The sequence below is a fragment of the Poecile atricapillus genome, chromosome 1 (genome assembly GCF_030490865.1).
Source record: "Poecile atricapillus isolate bPoeAtr1 chromosome 1, bPoeAtr1.hap1, whole genome shotgun sequence".
In the NCBI taxonomy this organism is placed as follows: Eukaryota; Metazoa; Chordata; class Aves; order Passeriformes; family Paridae; genus Poecile; species Poecile atricapillus.
Genome location: NC_081249.1, coordinates 30,848,482 through 30,865,837, shown reverse-complemented (window position 1 = coordinate 30,865,837; position 17,356 = coordinate 30,848,482). Strand labels below are relative to the sequence as shown.

Genomic DNA, 17,356 nt, shown 5'->3' with positions numbered 1-17,356 from the left:
CATACTATGACCTCAGTCTTAGGATTTCTCTTTTGCAAAATGTTAGTTATTTTTCTTGGCAGGTGGCCAGAACCCTGTATCTCTCTTTCCTCCCCTCTCACCCTCCTCCTCTCCCCACCCTCCAGGCGCACACACACCTCTCCTCTTCCCATCACCCAGCAATTCAGCCCTGAGATGAGGTAACCCCCCCACATCTTCTGGCTGACATGGTGTGGAGAAAAGAATCAGCTTATGACATCCTGGAAGTCTGGAAGTATCAAAAGCTCCCAATCACTCTTCTCTTCTTTTGGACCCATTTGGTTTTGTTTCCCTGCCCCAAGCCCCTGGGCAAAGCCAGCAGCCCCCCACACCCAGCAGTGGTGGTGCCCCCGCCAAGCATCACCTACGGCGGGTTTCAAGTTGCAGCAGCTTTCACCCAGGGTAGAGAATTTCCAAAATGTGTTACCCTGGCAACCAGGAATTTTAGCCCAGCAAAAACCACCACCACGCACACCATGACTCCAATGTGCTGAGCTTCCATTTGTCATTTTCTTCAGAGAAGAAATAGGGAGCAGGGTTGATGGTGTCTGCCTTCTTGGAGGAATTTCCAATGAAACTGACTTCTTCCCAGGTACTTGCATCTCCTGATTTTCCTAGAAACCCCTCTTTGACACTGTATTCCGAGCTAATTTACAATACATACAAAGTTCCTAATTAGTCCCTTACAAATCACAAAGTCCAAGGAAAACAGCGCCTAAGAGAAAAATAATGTGTTTTCAATTTAATACAGGAAAACATTTCCTCAAGCATGATGACATTTTATCTGGTTAAGTTGGTCAGCTTTATTCTAAATGGCATTCAATGAACACTGGTGATAGAGAAGCATTTTTTGACTTGGTATAAAATTAGAAATAATGACCTGCATTATAGTAAGTTTTCCAATGGGACAAAAGCTGCTGTTTTGGAGTGAAGGTTTCTCTTGCATAAAACCACTTTCCCCATCAGCCAAGGGTGGCATCAAAATAAGGGCAGCTTCCTGCAACTATTTTTCTCTACAGTGTGCAGAGTACAGGTGGATAGTAAAGGTGAAGGTGCTACACAAGAGGGCCTGTATCAAGGGCACTTTGTAAATAAAACTCTGCATTGAGCCACAAGGGTGGTAAATGCAAGCTATTTGTTATATCTGGTAAAAGAGAGGGATAGCATTTAAAAATAGGACGGTGAAAGCCCTATCTCAGCCCATCTAAGTCAAACAAAACTTCCCCAGACCTCAGTAATGCTTTTATTTAGCATTCACCATCCCCATTTTTGTTGATATCTCACATAGTGTTTTTTTGGGTCTGACTTGAAATCAACAGAAGCTCAATTATCTCCCAGGAAAACCACAGCTGCAATTAAGTTCTGATTGGATTTCCATATGGTTTCTTTCTAAACCAAACAAATCAGCTCCAACTCATCTTCTTTCAGAAAGATAATTTTTGAGATATTTTTATGATTTCAGGTGGTATTTAAAGATTATTTTTATTCGTATCAACTTTGACTACTATGTGTCTATACTTTTTACATGGCAAAAAAAAATGACAAATAGTACAAAATTATTCTTTTTCCTTAACTTTGTAGACCTTAAAGACAGAATAAGTCAAGCTGTGTGTGAGCAAATGTCTTCCAAGAAAATGTCTTTATAGCATTTGAAGAAAATAGACTTCTTGGTATCAACTTACAATAGGGTTTTTTTGTGAACTATCAGCAGCATTGTGCTCTGTAAACTCAAAAAATCTGTGCTCAGAAAAGGTTAGGAATTGGCAGGAAAGGTTCACATCAGCATTGTGACAATACCACAGTGACTGATGCATCCCATAGGTGAAATCACTTTGTTTTTGAGAGTGGGAAGTTCTGGTAAAATCACGTCCTTAACAGTCTATATATTTAACACACGGAGAAACACTCTGTACATGGACTAAGGGTAATATTTCAGGGGAGAGGGCAGAAAAGAGGAACTTTTTCATGGAAATTTGAGAGCTGAGGAGGGGGTTTTAAAATTTTAGCTGCCCTTGCTGGACTGGCTGAGCAGAGTGAGAATCTGGCAGTGTTAGGGGTTAGCTCTGCAAGCTCTGAGGCTCGAGTAAACAGGTGGAATAGTGCAATGAAGCCAGCCTTCTTCTTGTGCCAGAGACTTAGTTCATGGATAAACACCAGACTTTCACTTCTGCAGTTTTAAAGACCTCCATCACTCTGAAAAACACTGCCTTCATTCATCATAGTAAGGGGTTGTTTTCTTTCTTCTCTTTTTTTTTTTTTTTATTTTTTCATGGACTGCAGGACTTCTCTGAGAAACATCACAGATATACATTAAAAACCATTGACATATTGAAGTTTAAAAACAAACAAACAAAAACCCCAAAAATTATCATAAAGGGTGCTACTTCATGTTCATACCATCCTTTGGAAGTTGTGCTTCTCAGCAGAGCAGGGTCATCTGTGGCTCATGAGCAGATTGATATGCTTCAGGACAGCCCTGAATAGAGCCTGTGGAGTTACTAAAAGAGTTTTCACCAAATCACTGGCTGATGTGTCTGCTGCAGACGTCCTTGCCATCTAAAATGCCCACAAACTGAGCAGTGAGAGATTAGGAAGTTGCCCCAGTGCCTTAATCTGAAAGCTAAAAAGTGGATTATATCCCATAAAGTTTGTGCAGCCCTTTTTTTGAATCAGCTTCCTCACTAGCATGGATTTCACCCTTTCCATTGTCCTCCAGGCCCATCTGTTAGCTATTTTCTGGTTCAATTGACTTGATCCATCATGGTCCTCTTGGCAAACAAAAAGAAGGATATTGAAGATGTACTGCTGGAGGGTTTTTTCCTCTGCAGCTTGCATGCTTTGTCCTTTCTCTATTTGCCATCTCTCCCTCCAGAACAGCAAGACTAAAGCCAAATCCTTCTAATTTAAACTGTGTGACCCCTGTCCCAGGATTGAAACTCTGGGGAGAGGATGGGAGAATGATGATGAGGCAGGAGCTGCCACTGATCATCAGCTCTGCAGGTACCTGGGAAAGGCAGCAGCTTCTGCTCTCCCTTTTTTTCCTACATGTGGCACTCCTCAGGACGTTCACCACTTACTACCCAAGTCTGTCTTTGAAAATTTAAACTACTGCCCATTTCCTTTACTGTTCTGGGTGAGTAATCCTCAGCTTTTTTACAGGACATTACATTTTTCAACACTTTGTACAAATATTAATGAGACAGTCTTCAAGGTGGTCTAATTATTTTAGCTGGGGAAAAGCCCAAGGTTAACTTAAAATAACTTTCACCAGGGTTTTCAGTGAAGTGAGGTGGGATTAAGGCTACTCTTCCAACTCCCAAAGTCCCATCAGGTTGCAGCTGTTGCCTGAGAGACTTAATGTCAAGCCCAAACGTCAGCCAGGTGTGAGAGGACAAGCTCCCTGAGGGCTAAGAGCTGGATGGTGACCTGGCAGCACTTGCTCAAACTGATTGCCTGTATTTGAGACTGGTTCTCTCTGTTCTCTGCAGGCACCTTGTAATCCCTCTGCCTCAGTCTTCCCACTGCAGAAGGGGAAAGCAGCAGGTGATTTTGGCTGTGGAATAACTAACTGTAACTCTGGAGATACAAGGGGCAAGACAGAAGAGAGGAAGAAAGAACCAAATGCGATGCTTGTGCCCATAAAAATGTGTCACATCAAGCAAGAACCACAGTGATGCTGCTCCAACGTGATGTTTCCTTCCTGAAGGAGAATCAGGGTGGTGAGAATGATGAGCAGGTGTTGGATGGGCAAGAAACTGTAGCACTAATGTCTGCAAAATGGGCAGCTTAGAAGCTGCTGACTTTAGTGCTGTTAATAAAGATCCCCCTAAGCAAATCATTCTGCACATGATGCTGGGGACCAGTACAGGGAAGGAACATAGCCAACATCTCTTTCTGCCTGGCAAAAGCAAACAACACACACACACACACACACACACACACACACACACACACACACACACACACACTCTGTGATCACTGTGATTCCCAGAGAGTATTAGTAAAGGACAAAACCGGCACAACTGCCATAAATTATAAAAGCCTCCCTCAATCTTAGTTAATTCTCTTGTAAAAAGGGAGGGAAAAATCTGGAGCAGCTCAGCATGAAAATAATTGTGGGAGGGTTAATAAAGAGACAGCACTGAGGTATCTAGTTGCTAGCCCTGATATCATTAAGTAAGTGCACTAGAAATGTCGAGGTAAATGCATAGCAGTGAATCACAGTCAGGCATGATTAACCTTGGGTAGTCTGAACTGGAAATCATTTACAAACACAAAGGTACTGAAGAACATTGCAACAGACAGTACATCGAAAGTCATTCCAAGAGCGGGAGTCATGCTGAGCGCTTTGTATATTTGTGCAGTTTTTTAATTATTGTCATATTTTGCACGTGGGAAGGTGGAAGATCCGAGACCCCCAGCTCAGGGAGGAGTTTCTGTGACCCTGCAAGGTCCTCTGAAACATGTGCACTGCTTGTAAGCACTTTGCCTTGTACAGAAGTTTTATAAAATCAAAAGTTTTAATTGCAACAATTAAGGCTTAATGAAAGGACATATAGATTTGCCCAAAAAAGACTAAAATCCTGTAACTGCAAATATTGAAGAACCAAAGACCACTCTTCCTTCATCCACACCCATGTCTTAATGCAGCCCTCAAGACTCTGGTGGTAAAACTGGGAGGGGGGAAAGGATTTTAATAAAAATGAGATGTTTTTAACAAAATTTGTGAAAATTTTCTGACCCTTGAAAATTGACCCTCTGATCACAAAACCAAAAGAACAAAACATCACTAGATATTTCTGATCAGTCCTAAAAGTTTGGAAATGCTCAGCAAAGCTATAACCATATGACCCATAGAGAGCTATATATATTAAGTACAATGACAATAAAACCCCTTCAAATACAGAATGCTCATGGCTTTAAAAGCATTCAATTACAAGGAACATGAATCAACCTGGGAAGACTCAAGACAGCTTAACACTTTTGTATTGTTTGCACCTTTTATTGCGATTTTTCAGTACCAGTTCAGGTGATTATTGTGAATGCCATGGCAGTGAAAGCCATAGGAATATTGTACAAAACGATAGAGCTCTGCTTAGATTTTCCTTGCCACTTTTGCATCAGTTTTATTCTCCTAAATCCATCTCCACTATCCTTAGCACTGCAATAACTGCCCTTATTCATCTGCCTCATTAGGATGCTACATCAATTACTGTGCATCATCTAATGCCTACTATTTTTTTAATGTTTAATATTGTAATCAGTGGAGAGTTGTGTTGTAAAGAGTCTATCTAGGGAATTAGACATACAGGAAAAGCCCCCACGCATGATGCTGTACCCAAAGCCTCTGAACAGAGCACTACACATCCTGCACTCTCTGAGAGGTTACAGATAGCACCTCTGGTCCTGGGTCCTCTGATAGCACCTCCAGGTCTCAGGGTCATGCTTGTTTTTGAGGACCTGGAGCCCAGTGGGCAAGGCATGAGGGTTATCTTGAGGGGAGATGTCATGTTAATGCTTGGTTCACAAATGCCTCACTGCCTGATTCAGGAGGGTAATCAACCTGTCCTTTGAAGCCGCATAAATAATGTTTGGATGGAGGTAGTATATCTGCACCAGGGATGAATTAACTGCCATTGAATCATATAAACTTGGCTAGAGTGTGAGGCTTGTAACATGCCTGAGGAAAATAAAAAAGACATTTTCAAGAAAAAAAACGTTAATTTAATCCTCTCCATCTTTTCTCTAGTTTTCCTCTAGGCAAACATGACTTTGCGGGGGGTTTTTTTTGTTGCTGTTTGTTCCATTTTCACAGGGAAACACTGATTCACAGTGAGGTGCACCCACAGTTTCTCTTTGTCAGGCTTGAACGTGCCATCTCGCTCCTACATCAGTGCTGCTCCTTTTTAGCACCCCTGCCAGGAGATGCCAACTGGGCTCCTTTGACACTCTGAGGGGAGTGACATCTTGCAAGAGGGTACAGCCTTTTTATCCACAAGGACCCCTGGCAGCATTCGTGCCCTTTGCACTCCCCTGAAGTTCCCAGCTGGGCACTGCTGGAGCTCTTGCCCAGGTATGGTCTTCTCCACATGCACCAGGGAAGAGAACATCCATCTGCAGACAGACCAGGCACACAGGCTCACACATCCATGTGCAGGTGTGCACTGCAGGTTCTCCTGGCTGTGCATTGTGTGCACAGGCGCAAGTTTCTACGGCCGCAAAAGAGCAGAGGAATTCTGTATTCATGACTGCCTGAGATACCAGGGATAAAAAACTGTCCTAGATGATGGTGGATAAGAGAAGAAACCCATGAAAGGCCAGCAGCAGGGTAGCATAAAGAGAACTGGGGCATTGGTGTGTGCCTATATACCAGCGTGAGTTACTTTCCTTCACTAACACTCACAGATCCAGCCCTCTGCTGAGTAACACGTACATCTTTAGTTTGCTAATGGCTTTTACTCGTCTTCAGTTTTTGATCTCTGTTTCTCTTTTCTACTGTTCTCAGTTTTGTATCTCTTTCCAAAAACTTGATGTTTGCAATTCCTTTTCCTACTTCTTAACTATATCCCTTTCACTTTCTTCCTTTTGACACAACACTTGTTGGTTCCCTTCTTCTCATCTCCTCTTTTTTCTCCTGCCTCTGCTTCTGTGGAATTTCTCTAACTAGACGGACCTCTGGCTCCTGAATCCAGTCATTTATCAACAGTAACCAGTTGTTTCTGCCTCTAAAAATTGTTCTGGGAACCAATGTAAGCTGTGCTGTAGCCTTAGACTATAGTAACAATTTAAAGCTAAGCATTATAAATATACTGTATCTAGCAGACAGCACAGTTTCAGAAGGTAGCAAGATCTCTAATTAGCAAAGCAACCTTTCACACCTAACCAGATTCTGACATACTGTATCAGTCTGTAGTCTCAAATCCAACCCATAGCCATATTGGGGTGAACCTCTGAACTCGTATTTTGGGTTCAGGGATACCACTGTTGTGGTTCAGAAACCTTACAGGATTTTAATCCAGTGAAGGAGAAGAAAAGAGCATTCCTCATCAATAAAGTAATACCTAGAAAAAAAACAACCTGTAGAGGATGGCTTATATTTCACATACTGCTAAATATCAGTAAAAATAAATGTGTTCATTTCTCCAAAATACCTCCAGATGGCATTAAAACCCTTCTTCTTTTGGTCTTTATTGCAATATTATTTTTAAAAATGGTAATTATTGAAATAATTCTATTAAACATTCCCAGCAATCATACTATCAGAAGGCATAAGGTTACTAATGCTTAATTCATTTAATAAGTTTGCCTAAATGTGCTTGCATACTATAATTACATTCCACAACACAATCTGCAGGACAAGCCATTTCTTACACCGTGTCAAATCTTTTTCTAGATTAATTTCCAGAAGATTTTTAATGCGTATTTGCAGCAGAAATCGAAACGTCCCACAATAAATCATTGTTATTGTACCTCCTTCTGTGACTACTTTTGGCCATGTAACAAATGGTGACACCTTGTGAGATTTACATGATATAATGCTCTGAATTTAAATAACAGGAATCAGAAAACATAAATTATGGGCCAGATGCACTCTAAAACTCACATGACTGACTGCTACAAGAACTTCCCTCTCTCAAATGGGATTAAAAAGGTGAATGATTTTTCAGAAATTCATAGTGCTCCTGCCTGGTAGTTATTAAAAGAATTCACTTATCTCGCTTAGTTTGGAAGACTGATGCTATTTTAAATTTTTTTTTAACTTGCAGCCCATCTGTTTCATAGACTGGTTTATGTTGGCAAAACAATTCAGTCTTTTGTATACTAGAGTAGAAAAAAATGGTAAAAGCTTCTATTGTTGCAGTAAAGTGAAGGTGAACACTGATATATTACAAGGGCCTGTTCCTATCTATTTCTTGACTTCTTTTGTTAATTCAAAAACATCAACAAAATCGTGAGAGACCAGAGATAACTGTAATTGGATTTCAAGTAATTCAGAGGTGAAGCTGCAGACTGCAGTCTTTTAAAATTACATCAGTACATCAAAGGCATATGTGACATGATGTTTTTTAGCAAGTGTGACAAACTCCAGCAGCATTAAGGTAATGCTGAAGTAAGGTTCTAAAGGCCAGCCTTGCACACCCACAAAAATAATCTCATATCTATTCAGCGTGATATGGAGCCATTTCACTTGCAAAGATTGCTGACTTACTAGCATGCAGAAGTTCTAGGAATAATTAATGTTTAGTCATTATCTAAAAAGCTGTTTTACGAAAAGCATCAGTGAAAGAGCTTTATCTTAATGAAAACAAACAAATTCTATTTTCCCCAACAAATCTGATAAAAACACAGCTGCCTTCTCCAATCTTAAACGGAAATGTGACTTACGATGTATGGGTTGCGCTTTTCTCTGGGGTCTTTGGCTCTACATCACTTTTCCCTTTAAAAGAGAAGAAGAAAATGACATCAGAAATGGGTCAGTATGGAAACTGCTCGGATGTGACACATCAATGCTTTATTCACTGCTAACACTGACCACTCCTGCCACACACACAGACAGCTGTGGAGGCAACCACAGGGCTGCAGGGGCACTGCTGGAGCATTTGCAAGCAGGGGGTCAATCCTGACTTGACTTTTCTTGTCACTGACACGTGACAAATGTCAGGCAGAGAAACTCCACAAGAGGAGATGCTTAGAGGATGCAGACTTTACCAGGGACAGCAGACCCTGGAGCAATGGAAAGGGAAGGAAATTTCTCTAGGGCCCTACAGATCTGCTATCGAGAGTGTATTCCGTACACCATGCGCTTTCTCCAAAACCCTGCTCAAGGAACAGTAATTATTTCAGAAAAAGCAAAACAGCAACAGCAGCAGACAGTAAGGCAGTGATCAGGGCACAGTTCTGCCAATGGATATTTTTGTTCACATTCATTTTGACATGTTAAGGATTTCATCTTTAGCTTCTGTAAGTGGGAGCTAGGGAAGCCCTCTTTGCTATGTTGGCTTAGGCACTCAGTGCCAGAAGTCAAGTACCCAAATGCTTGAGAAGCATCAGAGGCCCAAGGGATGCCTCTCCACGTTTCCTTATGACTCATATGGGTCCTGGCATGCTGGCTTGTGATGATCCCCATCCTGGGTCCAAAATAATGTATTTTCCCAACACAACTTAGTTACATAGCACAGACAGTGGGAGGGAGGCTGCCTGCAGGTGGGGTGACACTGCTTCTGCTGAGTCAGGCCTAGTCCTTCACCCTCCTTTCTCCCCCTCTGCCAAAAACCAGTAAGGCTGATGTTGTTTGCTGTAATTAATGTTCTCTGGGTAACCTGAGAGAGCTGCAGTCCAGTGTAAGACTTCTGTGTAGCTCTACCATGGATTTAGAGTAATTTGAATCACCTTGAACTTGAATTCTGGGCCTAGAGAGTGTGCAGATGCTGCTCCTCTTGTGTGTCGCTGGATGCTAATAGCTGTCTACACATGAGTTTATGTTGCCTAGCAGACAAGGAGGCGCAGAGGTTGAATGTGACTGTTTTACTGATGGGTGTCTTTTTCTCCATTACCTTTTAATGAGCTGTGTTAAACCAAAAATCCACCTATTCCTTCTGAAAAAAATGTGAGAAATTCTTATGTTGGTCATAAGAATTTTGCTGTTTTGGTGTTGCCTGATATGCTGCTCATTGAGTTGGGTGGGTTTTGGATCAGTCCCAACCTAGTCCATGCACATGAGCATTACGCATCATCTGTCTGCTGCTGACAAAGACCTCACTCAGTTTCCACAGAGCAGCAGCTATAAGGACACCTCTGGAAAACTTGCTGCTATCTTCAGAAGAGGCAGGATTCTGCTACCAGTGTTCTTCCACTGCTGTACAGAAGGAAGCTGAAGGACGCTCTGGATAGTGACCTTCTGGAGGTCGCTGTCTTGTAGTGGAAGTTCTCGGTATCGCAAACACCTTGACACAGTGCTTTTAGATCTCATCCTTCCCTCAGGTAGGGTTTGTGTCTACCCAGCTCAGGTGCCTAAATTTTACTGAACAGGAAGAGGAAGGCTCTGGATGACTTCAAAGCCACGAATGCCTTCATGGACCTCTAGGGAAACTCAGAATTCACTTTAAGAGGGTAGCTAAAGCCACCTAAAACTTAGGCATGAGCAGGGCATCCACACAGGATGGAATACATCCACTCCATAATCTCTAGGTCACCCTTCACTTTCAGCAGAGAGCTCAGAAAGTATATCCAGATGGTGAACTTGCTGGCTAGGAAGCTGTTGCTACAATATACGTTTGTCAGCCTTCCGGAACCTGGAGCCCTGGAGCTCATCTGCATTATGGAAATTTGGAACAAGAAACCAACAGTAACAGTTGGCATATATTCAAGGATTTTCTATCTGTAACTTAGGTCTTTTCTAAGTGATGAATTATTACCATGAGCACTGGTTTGCTTGAGTGTGAGAGAGAATATGGATTCCTGAGTGCTTTGCCAGCAGAGTTCACATCAGTTCTACTTTCAGCAACGTATGCTAATGCAGCAACAAGGGAAACAGCATACGTACTGTGAGGAAACAGAATGTCTGTGATTTAGCCAAACTGGATATTAATGGATTACCCTACCGTAAGCATTTGTAGCTGCTTTTATGCTAATTGTCAGTTAACATACTTCTGTCTGGAGAGGAAGGATGAAGCCTGCACAGATGGTAGAAATGCATCAGTCCAGCCTATCAGAGTAGAAAATCTGGCCATTAATGCTTTATCAGTTCTTACCAACTTCATTCTCACTTGACTGAATCTTACAAATTTTACAAATGTGTTTAGCCTAAGCATAGTTGAATGTCAGAGACATGGTAAAGATAGTATTTTTGGATAAGGGAATGTAAAATATAATTACCTGTTACAATAACTTGGCTATTTTACCCTCACTCTTGGCCAAATTAAGATTTAGTTTTTATTTTTTCATGTAACCTGTCAAATGCATGCAGATACCATTGTGGGAGGCTGGCATTTGTTGAACTGCTAAATCTTCTCTAGTTTTGACTTCTTTTTATGGGCAACTTTGTGCCAACCTTTGTTTTTCTTAGCCTTTTTTCTTAACAAAGAACATGCTACCCACCTTGCTATGGGATTGATGTTAGCACACTTTGTTTCACATGCTAAGCACTGTGTATGTTTCCTGAAACAGGTGAGTGTGTGTCAGCGGGTGTATGCAGAAAACACACAGTGGTGTGTCACTCCACAGATCCTTAGCCACAGAACTGGGAGGACTTTCCTAGTTTCTGCCTCATCTCATGTGACTTCTTTCCCGACCTTTTTAGATACAAACAGAAGATGTGTACAGATTTCTTGAATTTCAAAATAAATTTCAAAAGAACTTTTGTAGGATTTCCCCTGTTGAATAGTGGGTGGCCAGAAAAGGAGTTCTCTTCTCTTAGCTGGAATTTTGGTGAATCACCAAATCGATTAAGTTTCCCTTTCTGGGTAACAGGGATAAATGATATTTATTGTGATGGAGTAGAATAATTTCAGCCATTATGAGTTTTTAAATGCTTTGATTTCCTTGTGGGGGAAGGATGACAGAAATGCAAATGCAATCCACGAGAAAGACAATGTTGGCAGCTGCAGTAAAACCATTGCAGATGACAGGCTCAAGAGCCACTCCAAAGAAGTCAGGGTGCAATGGGAAAAAACAGCTAACTGGGACTCTGAAGATGTGCAGTTGGATAACACAATACATTGACCATTAGGGTTCTTTTTCACAGAGTAATTTGCTAGTATTTCCTGGCAGGACCTGGGGACTCATGGAGAGAGGAGCCCACATTGGAGCAGGTTTGCTGACAGGACCTGTGACCCCATGTGGGACCCACGCTGGAGTAGCCGGCTCCTGAAGGACTGCAGCCTGTGGAGGAGACCCATGCTGGAGCAGTTTATGAAGAAGCAGAGCCTGTGGGAAGGGCTCACAAGAAGTTCATGGAGGACTGTCTCCTGTGGGAGGGACCACACACTGGAGCAGGGAAGAATGTGAGGAGTCTCCTCCCTGAGGAGGAAGGAGTTTCAGAGACAAGGTGTGATTACCTGACTGCAGCCCCCATTCCTTGGTTCCCTGCACTGCTGGTGGGGAGGAGGTAGAGAATTTGGGAGTGAAGTTGAGCCCAGGATGAAGAGATGGGTGAGAAGATGCTTTTAAGATCTGATTTGATTTCTCATTGTCCTACTCTGATTTGATTAGTGATAAGTTAAATTTATTTTCTCAAGTTGAGTCTGTTTTGCCCATGAAAGTAATTGGCGAATGATGTCTCCCTGTTTTTATCTCCACCCATGATCCTCTTGTATTTTCTCTTCTGTGTCCAGGAGAGTAATAGAGCAGCTTTGGTGAGCACATGGTGTCCAGTCAGGGTCAACCCACCCCACATCTGAATAATTTTTTCCCAAATTTCCTTTGAGTTTGACATACAGGGCTGGTAAAGTCTATGTCTCATTCTAACTGTGTTTTGTCTGACATCTTATTGCAGCGCCTCAACAGGAATTCTCATGGATACAGCTCTCAGAGGTAGTCAAACTCTCTCTGAGATGTTAGAAAAAGTGTCTGGGCATCTGACAGTGACCCTAACTTTTGCCACCAATGAAGGTAATATTTCTGCATGGGTCCAGCTGTTCTTTGGTTAGATTGTCATCACCTAGGCAGTACCAAGTGTAGCTTCTGCCCAGCTGCAGATTTTGCTAAGCAGGATGAATGAAGAGAGGAGAAACTGGAGGTATTGGGGTATGGGAGGGATGGGGGAATCAGAAGTGGGGTCGGAGACCACAGGAGTAAGAAGCAGGGAAAAGTTGTGAGGGCATAGGATCAATTTTGTAATACATGGGAATGCAGGTTCCATTAAATATGCAGAACAACCTATTTTATTCAAGTATTGGAAGAAGGAAATACTCAGCTAGGACCAAAGCTGGCCAAATACTGTGGCCTCTGATGTCATTGCAAAGCTCTCAGCTCAGCCAGTGTGTTTGTCATGCTTGTGCCTCTGCCTGTGTTTGCATAGCCCTCTCTATTACGGTTCTTTTGTGCTTCTTTCTCTCATTACTGTATTCATTATTTTCTGACAGAACCTCATACCCTTTGCCTTTTGTTATTTCCTTAGTGCTGGTACTTGCAGCAATATCAAATCAATGCCAGCAATTAAGTGACACCACTGCACGTTTCTTCACAACATTGTCTTCCTCATGCTGACCTTTCCTTGGTGAAGAGCTACACCATTTTAAAAGCCTACATCTCCCAGCCTTGTCTCTCAGGATGTCTTTTCCCTCATACAGTGGGTGACCAGACCCTTTCAAAGCCCTAGCTATGAGCTCAGGGCATTTTTCATCTTCAGTCACAGCCCTGCAATTTGCAAACTGGGCTCTGTGCTGGCTGACAGGTCAGGAAGCTAGCAAAATAATTCTTTTGGCTGTGATGATTTTATGTGGAAAGCAGGGTAGAATCATGTATTTTTAATATGCAAGACAACATCAACAACCATCAGAGGTGTCAAGGGAGAGGATTAATATTTTGTTTTACAGAACAACTCAATCTTCTTGTTCAATACAGATGCTAAGTTTTTTTACCATAGCTAAATGTAATTAAAGTGCTACTGATCTGCACCATGATTTGTAAACTGGAATCCACTGGAAAGCCCTGAGCAGGAGACACACAAGCACCCATCACTCCCCTACCCACTCTGCTAGCCAAAAAGAGCCATAGGGTCTTTGAAACGCTTTCTAGTGTTAGTTTGGCAAGATTTATGCAGTTTATAACTGTGCAATGGCCACCAAATATACCATTGCATATGAAAGATAAATTATAACAAGTTTTCTTGCATAATTTTCTGTCAGTCTGGATCTGACTGCAAGTAGGTCAGCTCTTTTCTGGCTTTCCAAAAAAACCACTCTTTTGCTCTTTCAGTCTTTCTCATTTACATAATGGAACAGCCATGATGAAATGAAAACTTTTTGTTCCTCCCAGGCCACCAAAAGAGCTGACATTTTGATGGTCACTCTTCAGTTCTCCATATTTGTCCATAGCTGAGTACTGCCTGCTGAGGCTCTGTGCTGTCTCAGTCTGCCACTGACCCCTTACTTCATCAGTCACTTCTTTCTCAAAGTCATTGTCTACCCCTCCACCCAGTGAACCCAGAAAATGAGTTGGTACTTACTCGTATTGCTGTGTCCTGTAGATCCCTGTTGTGACTCCTACAGTAATAACAGAAAAAAGGGAAGGTGAATTATTTTTTCAGCATTTTTTTTTGCCGCAATACTTACTTGGACATTACCTTAACAGTGCAAACAACACTGATTATTGTTCATTTGGTTTCAAAGTAATTTTCATTTACAAGAATAAGTCCAAAATTTCTTGGAAAATCCATTAATTCTTAGGCTTGTAAACTTTTTTCACAACAACCCTTTAATGGTGCAATTCCTTGTATAGCTATTACAACTCTCCCGCTCACTATTCATGTATTGATCAGACAAAACTCATCTATTATCTTCTACAAGTTCAGATGATAAGACAGAGGGAAGGCCAATATTGTTTCATGGACCATTGGATTCGTGAGGTAGTAGCACAGCTGGTCTTTTCTTTTCCCATGTTGACATTGACAGCATCAGAGAATGAAAATACAGACCAGTTCTGGGTCCCTGAGATTACAAGGTCGACCTCATATGACAACAGCAATACCTGTGAATGTGGTGCAATAAATCAGACCACTTTTCCCTCAAGCGAAAATGTTAGTTCACTGTGTTTTACTCACAGAATTTGTTTGCATTCATAAAAATATTTTTAAAAGCCTATAAATTCAAATATAAACCATAACAAAAAGATAATTAAATCAAGGGAAAAAAAATAACACTTTGCCATGGAACGGCAGCAGGAAGAGTATCCTGTATGTAACTCTGCTTCTGAATAACCCAGACACACACAGGAATACCACCTCATATTCATGCTGCAGCTAGAGCTGCAGTTAAGACTGTTCAGAGAGGCCAGGCACCCACAGGAACACGTGCGATCATTTTTGGTGAGAAGCTGGGCGCTGGACTTGATCCCTGGTCCATAGGGGCAGAGGGATGAGCCGAACACACAGCTCATGGAGAGAGGAAAATGTAGGTCCCCAGAGATTCGAGGGTGCTCTGACTTTGTTGGTCTGGGATTGTGCTGCTGAGTCATTCAGGAGAATTCCTCAGGGCCTTGGGGACCCAAGAGCTCCTTGGACCCTCTAAAGAGAGGTTGGCTGGACAGCAGGCCCTGGCATCTTGAGGGCTCAGCTGATCAGAATCCCTCCATCTGCACATTTTGCTCTGTCCAGACTGCATGGCTTTGATCTGTAATTTTAATACCATAATACACATCTGCAACTCACTTCCATCCTAAATACCTTTAATGTGAGACGTCAAATTTTTGGGCAAGCCCCAAGAGTTTCTACCTTCTACAGCAATATGAAAAGATCTGTAGCATGTTTCACATGCCAAGAATAATTTCTCAGTAGTTTGAAATTGTGTACTTTTGACAAATTGCATCAGCTTTTTGTGAATGTTTCTGATGAAGAGAGATTAAAGCCTGTTTTTTTTCTAGTGACTGAATGTAATCTTAAAAAGTCAAGATCAGCTTGCAGCCGTGCTGTACTGGTATGTACACTTGAATTTAAATGCTATTCTTGTAGCCAACCACACTCCCAATAAAAATTGCTTTTAGAGCATGTTCAGTTTTGAAAACAGAGAATTTATGTACCTGGAGAAGTTCAGGGAAATACAATATTTTTGTGGGAAATATCCTTGTATTTGTAAAACTGTTTGAAATTTCTGAACAAGGATCTTGCTCCCTATTTTACCTTTTCATTAACCTCAGGAAGAATGCACCCTCCCCTTTAACTGCTGAGCACAGTATCTTGCCTCTGCCAAAGGCTAGTAAAAATAACTCATAGACAAATACAGAACGTTCCCACTAATGGAGGGACAAAAAGAATGCAACTTTAAAAACTAGGTGAAGCCTTCATTTCTGAAGATTATTGTCCAGTGCATTTCCTCCAGCTTGTTAAAATCAACGAGAAAGGAAAAAGCAAATGAATTGCGCTTGTAAGGAACAACATCACTATGATAACTTGGCGTCTGCTAAGAGTAATCACCCAATAGCTTTGTGACAAGAAACCAGTTCTCTTGGAGTGGCTAAATTAATTCTCAAATAATAAAACAATGGCTGATCCTGTAATATCACATATGCATAACCAGAAATCACACACCTGATCAAACTATCAAGACAAGAAATCACAAAAAAAAAACAAAAACCGAAGAAAGAGAGCAAATCAGGCAGCAGAATTAACAGCATTTTTTCCTGCACAAGAGAATTAATGCTTGAACATGAAAGCTCATCCACACAAGCATCAAGTGAGCTCTTATTTACAAATTTAATTATTCATTTAAACTTTACTTATCAAGATGCTTTTAATAAAATTAAAATCAAGAAATGCCTGATCATTCGTACATAACAAAGTATGGCAGAGAGGAGAAAGGAAAGCATACATAGACGGTCACATCACACATTCAATCAATTATCCTTAAGCTTTGAAAAACAAGAAATAAAGAGACTGTCATTGCCCTTTCCTAGTAAATTCAAGAGTACAAATTAATTCCAGAGAGAAAGAAAATTCAAAGTTAAGGATGAAATGTAACTTTATGCCCTCCATTACATAAAGGACACATCCCTAGTGCTGTTTCTCCAGCAGCGTAGTACTTGGAAACCTACTGGGCACTGCCACGTGTCAAACCTGACCCAGCTCTCCGCCCATTTTTGTGAATCAATGCAGACCTTCCATGTTAATAAGGCACATTTATATAGAAGTACAGCCTATGCACATCCATCCCCTCCATCAAATGAGCATTTAGTTATATTGATCAATACATCCACATGTGCAGTTTCAAACGTGCAATTCTGTTATATTTGTGATATATAAATCTCAGATATTTAACTTTTATTACTAGACTGATTTCAAAACCACTCTAGGTATAGTTGCTGTGGCCTTTGCAACTTTAATAGCCTAATTAATAAATTTCAAGTTTCAAGCTGTCAGATTGCTAATTACTTGAATTGCAGGTTAAAAGCAGTGTGGCGTGAATGCAAACTAATGATGCTGACACTCAGTTTTTACAGACAGAAAAGTAGTTATGATTTACATCCTTGTAACAGGGCAGGAGTCCTACAAGCTTCTCTTTTTCCCATTCCCAAAATGATGAGAATTTCTATGTTTGGGAACTGTCTTCTGTTAAAAGTGAGTGCAGCCTACTTGTTTCTCTTGCTGGAAGACTCTTTGCAAATGAAGTGAACTAATGTCTCAACA

The 17,356-nt window shown here is 41.3% G+C and overlaps 1 protein-coding gene across 1 annotated transcript in view; it reads right to left on the bottom strand.

Annotated features, from left to right (window-relative positions):
• AFF3 (ALF transcription elongation factor 3) overlaps positions 1–17,356 on the bottom strand; it is a 319,688-nt gene that overhangs the window by 107,238 nt on the left and 195,094 nt on the right. Inside the window, exons 7-8 of the mRNA XM_058829676.1 lie at positions 14,186–14,222; positions 8,404–8,455 (exon numbers count right to left, since the gene is read on the bottom strand). Coding sequence (XP_058685659.1) covers positions 8,404–8,455; positions 14,186–14,222 — 89 coding nt within the window. The remainder of the gene's footprint in view (positions 1–8,403; positions 8,456–14,185; positions 14,223–17,356) is intronic.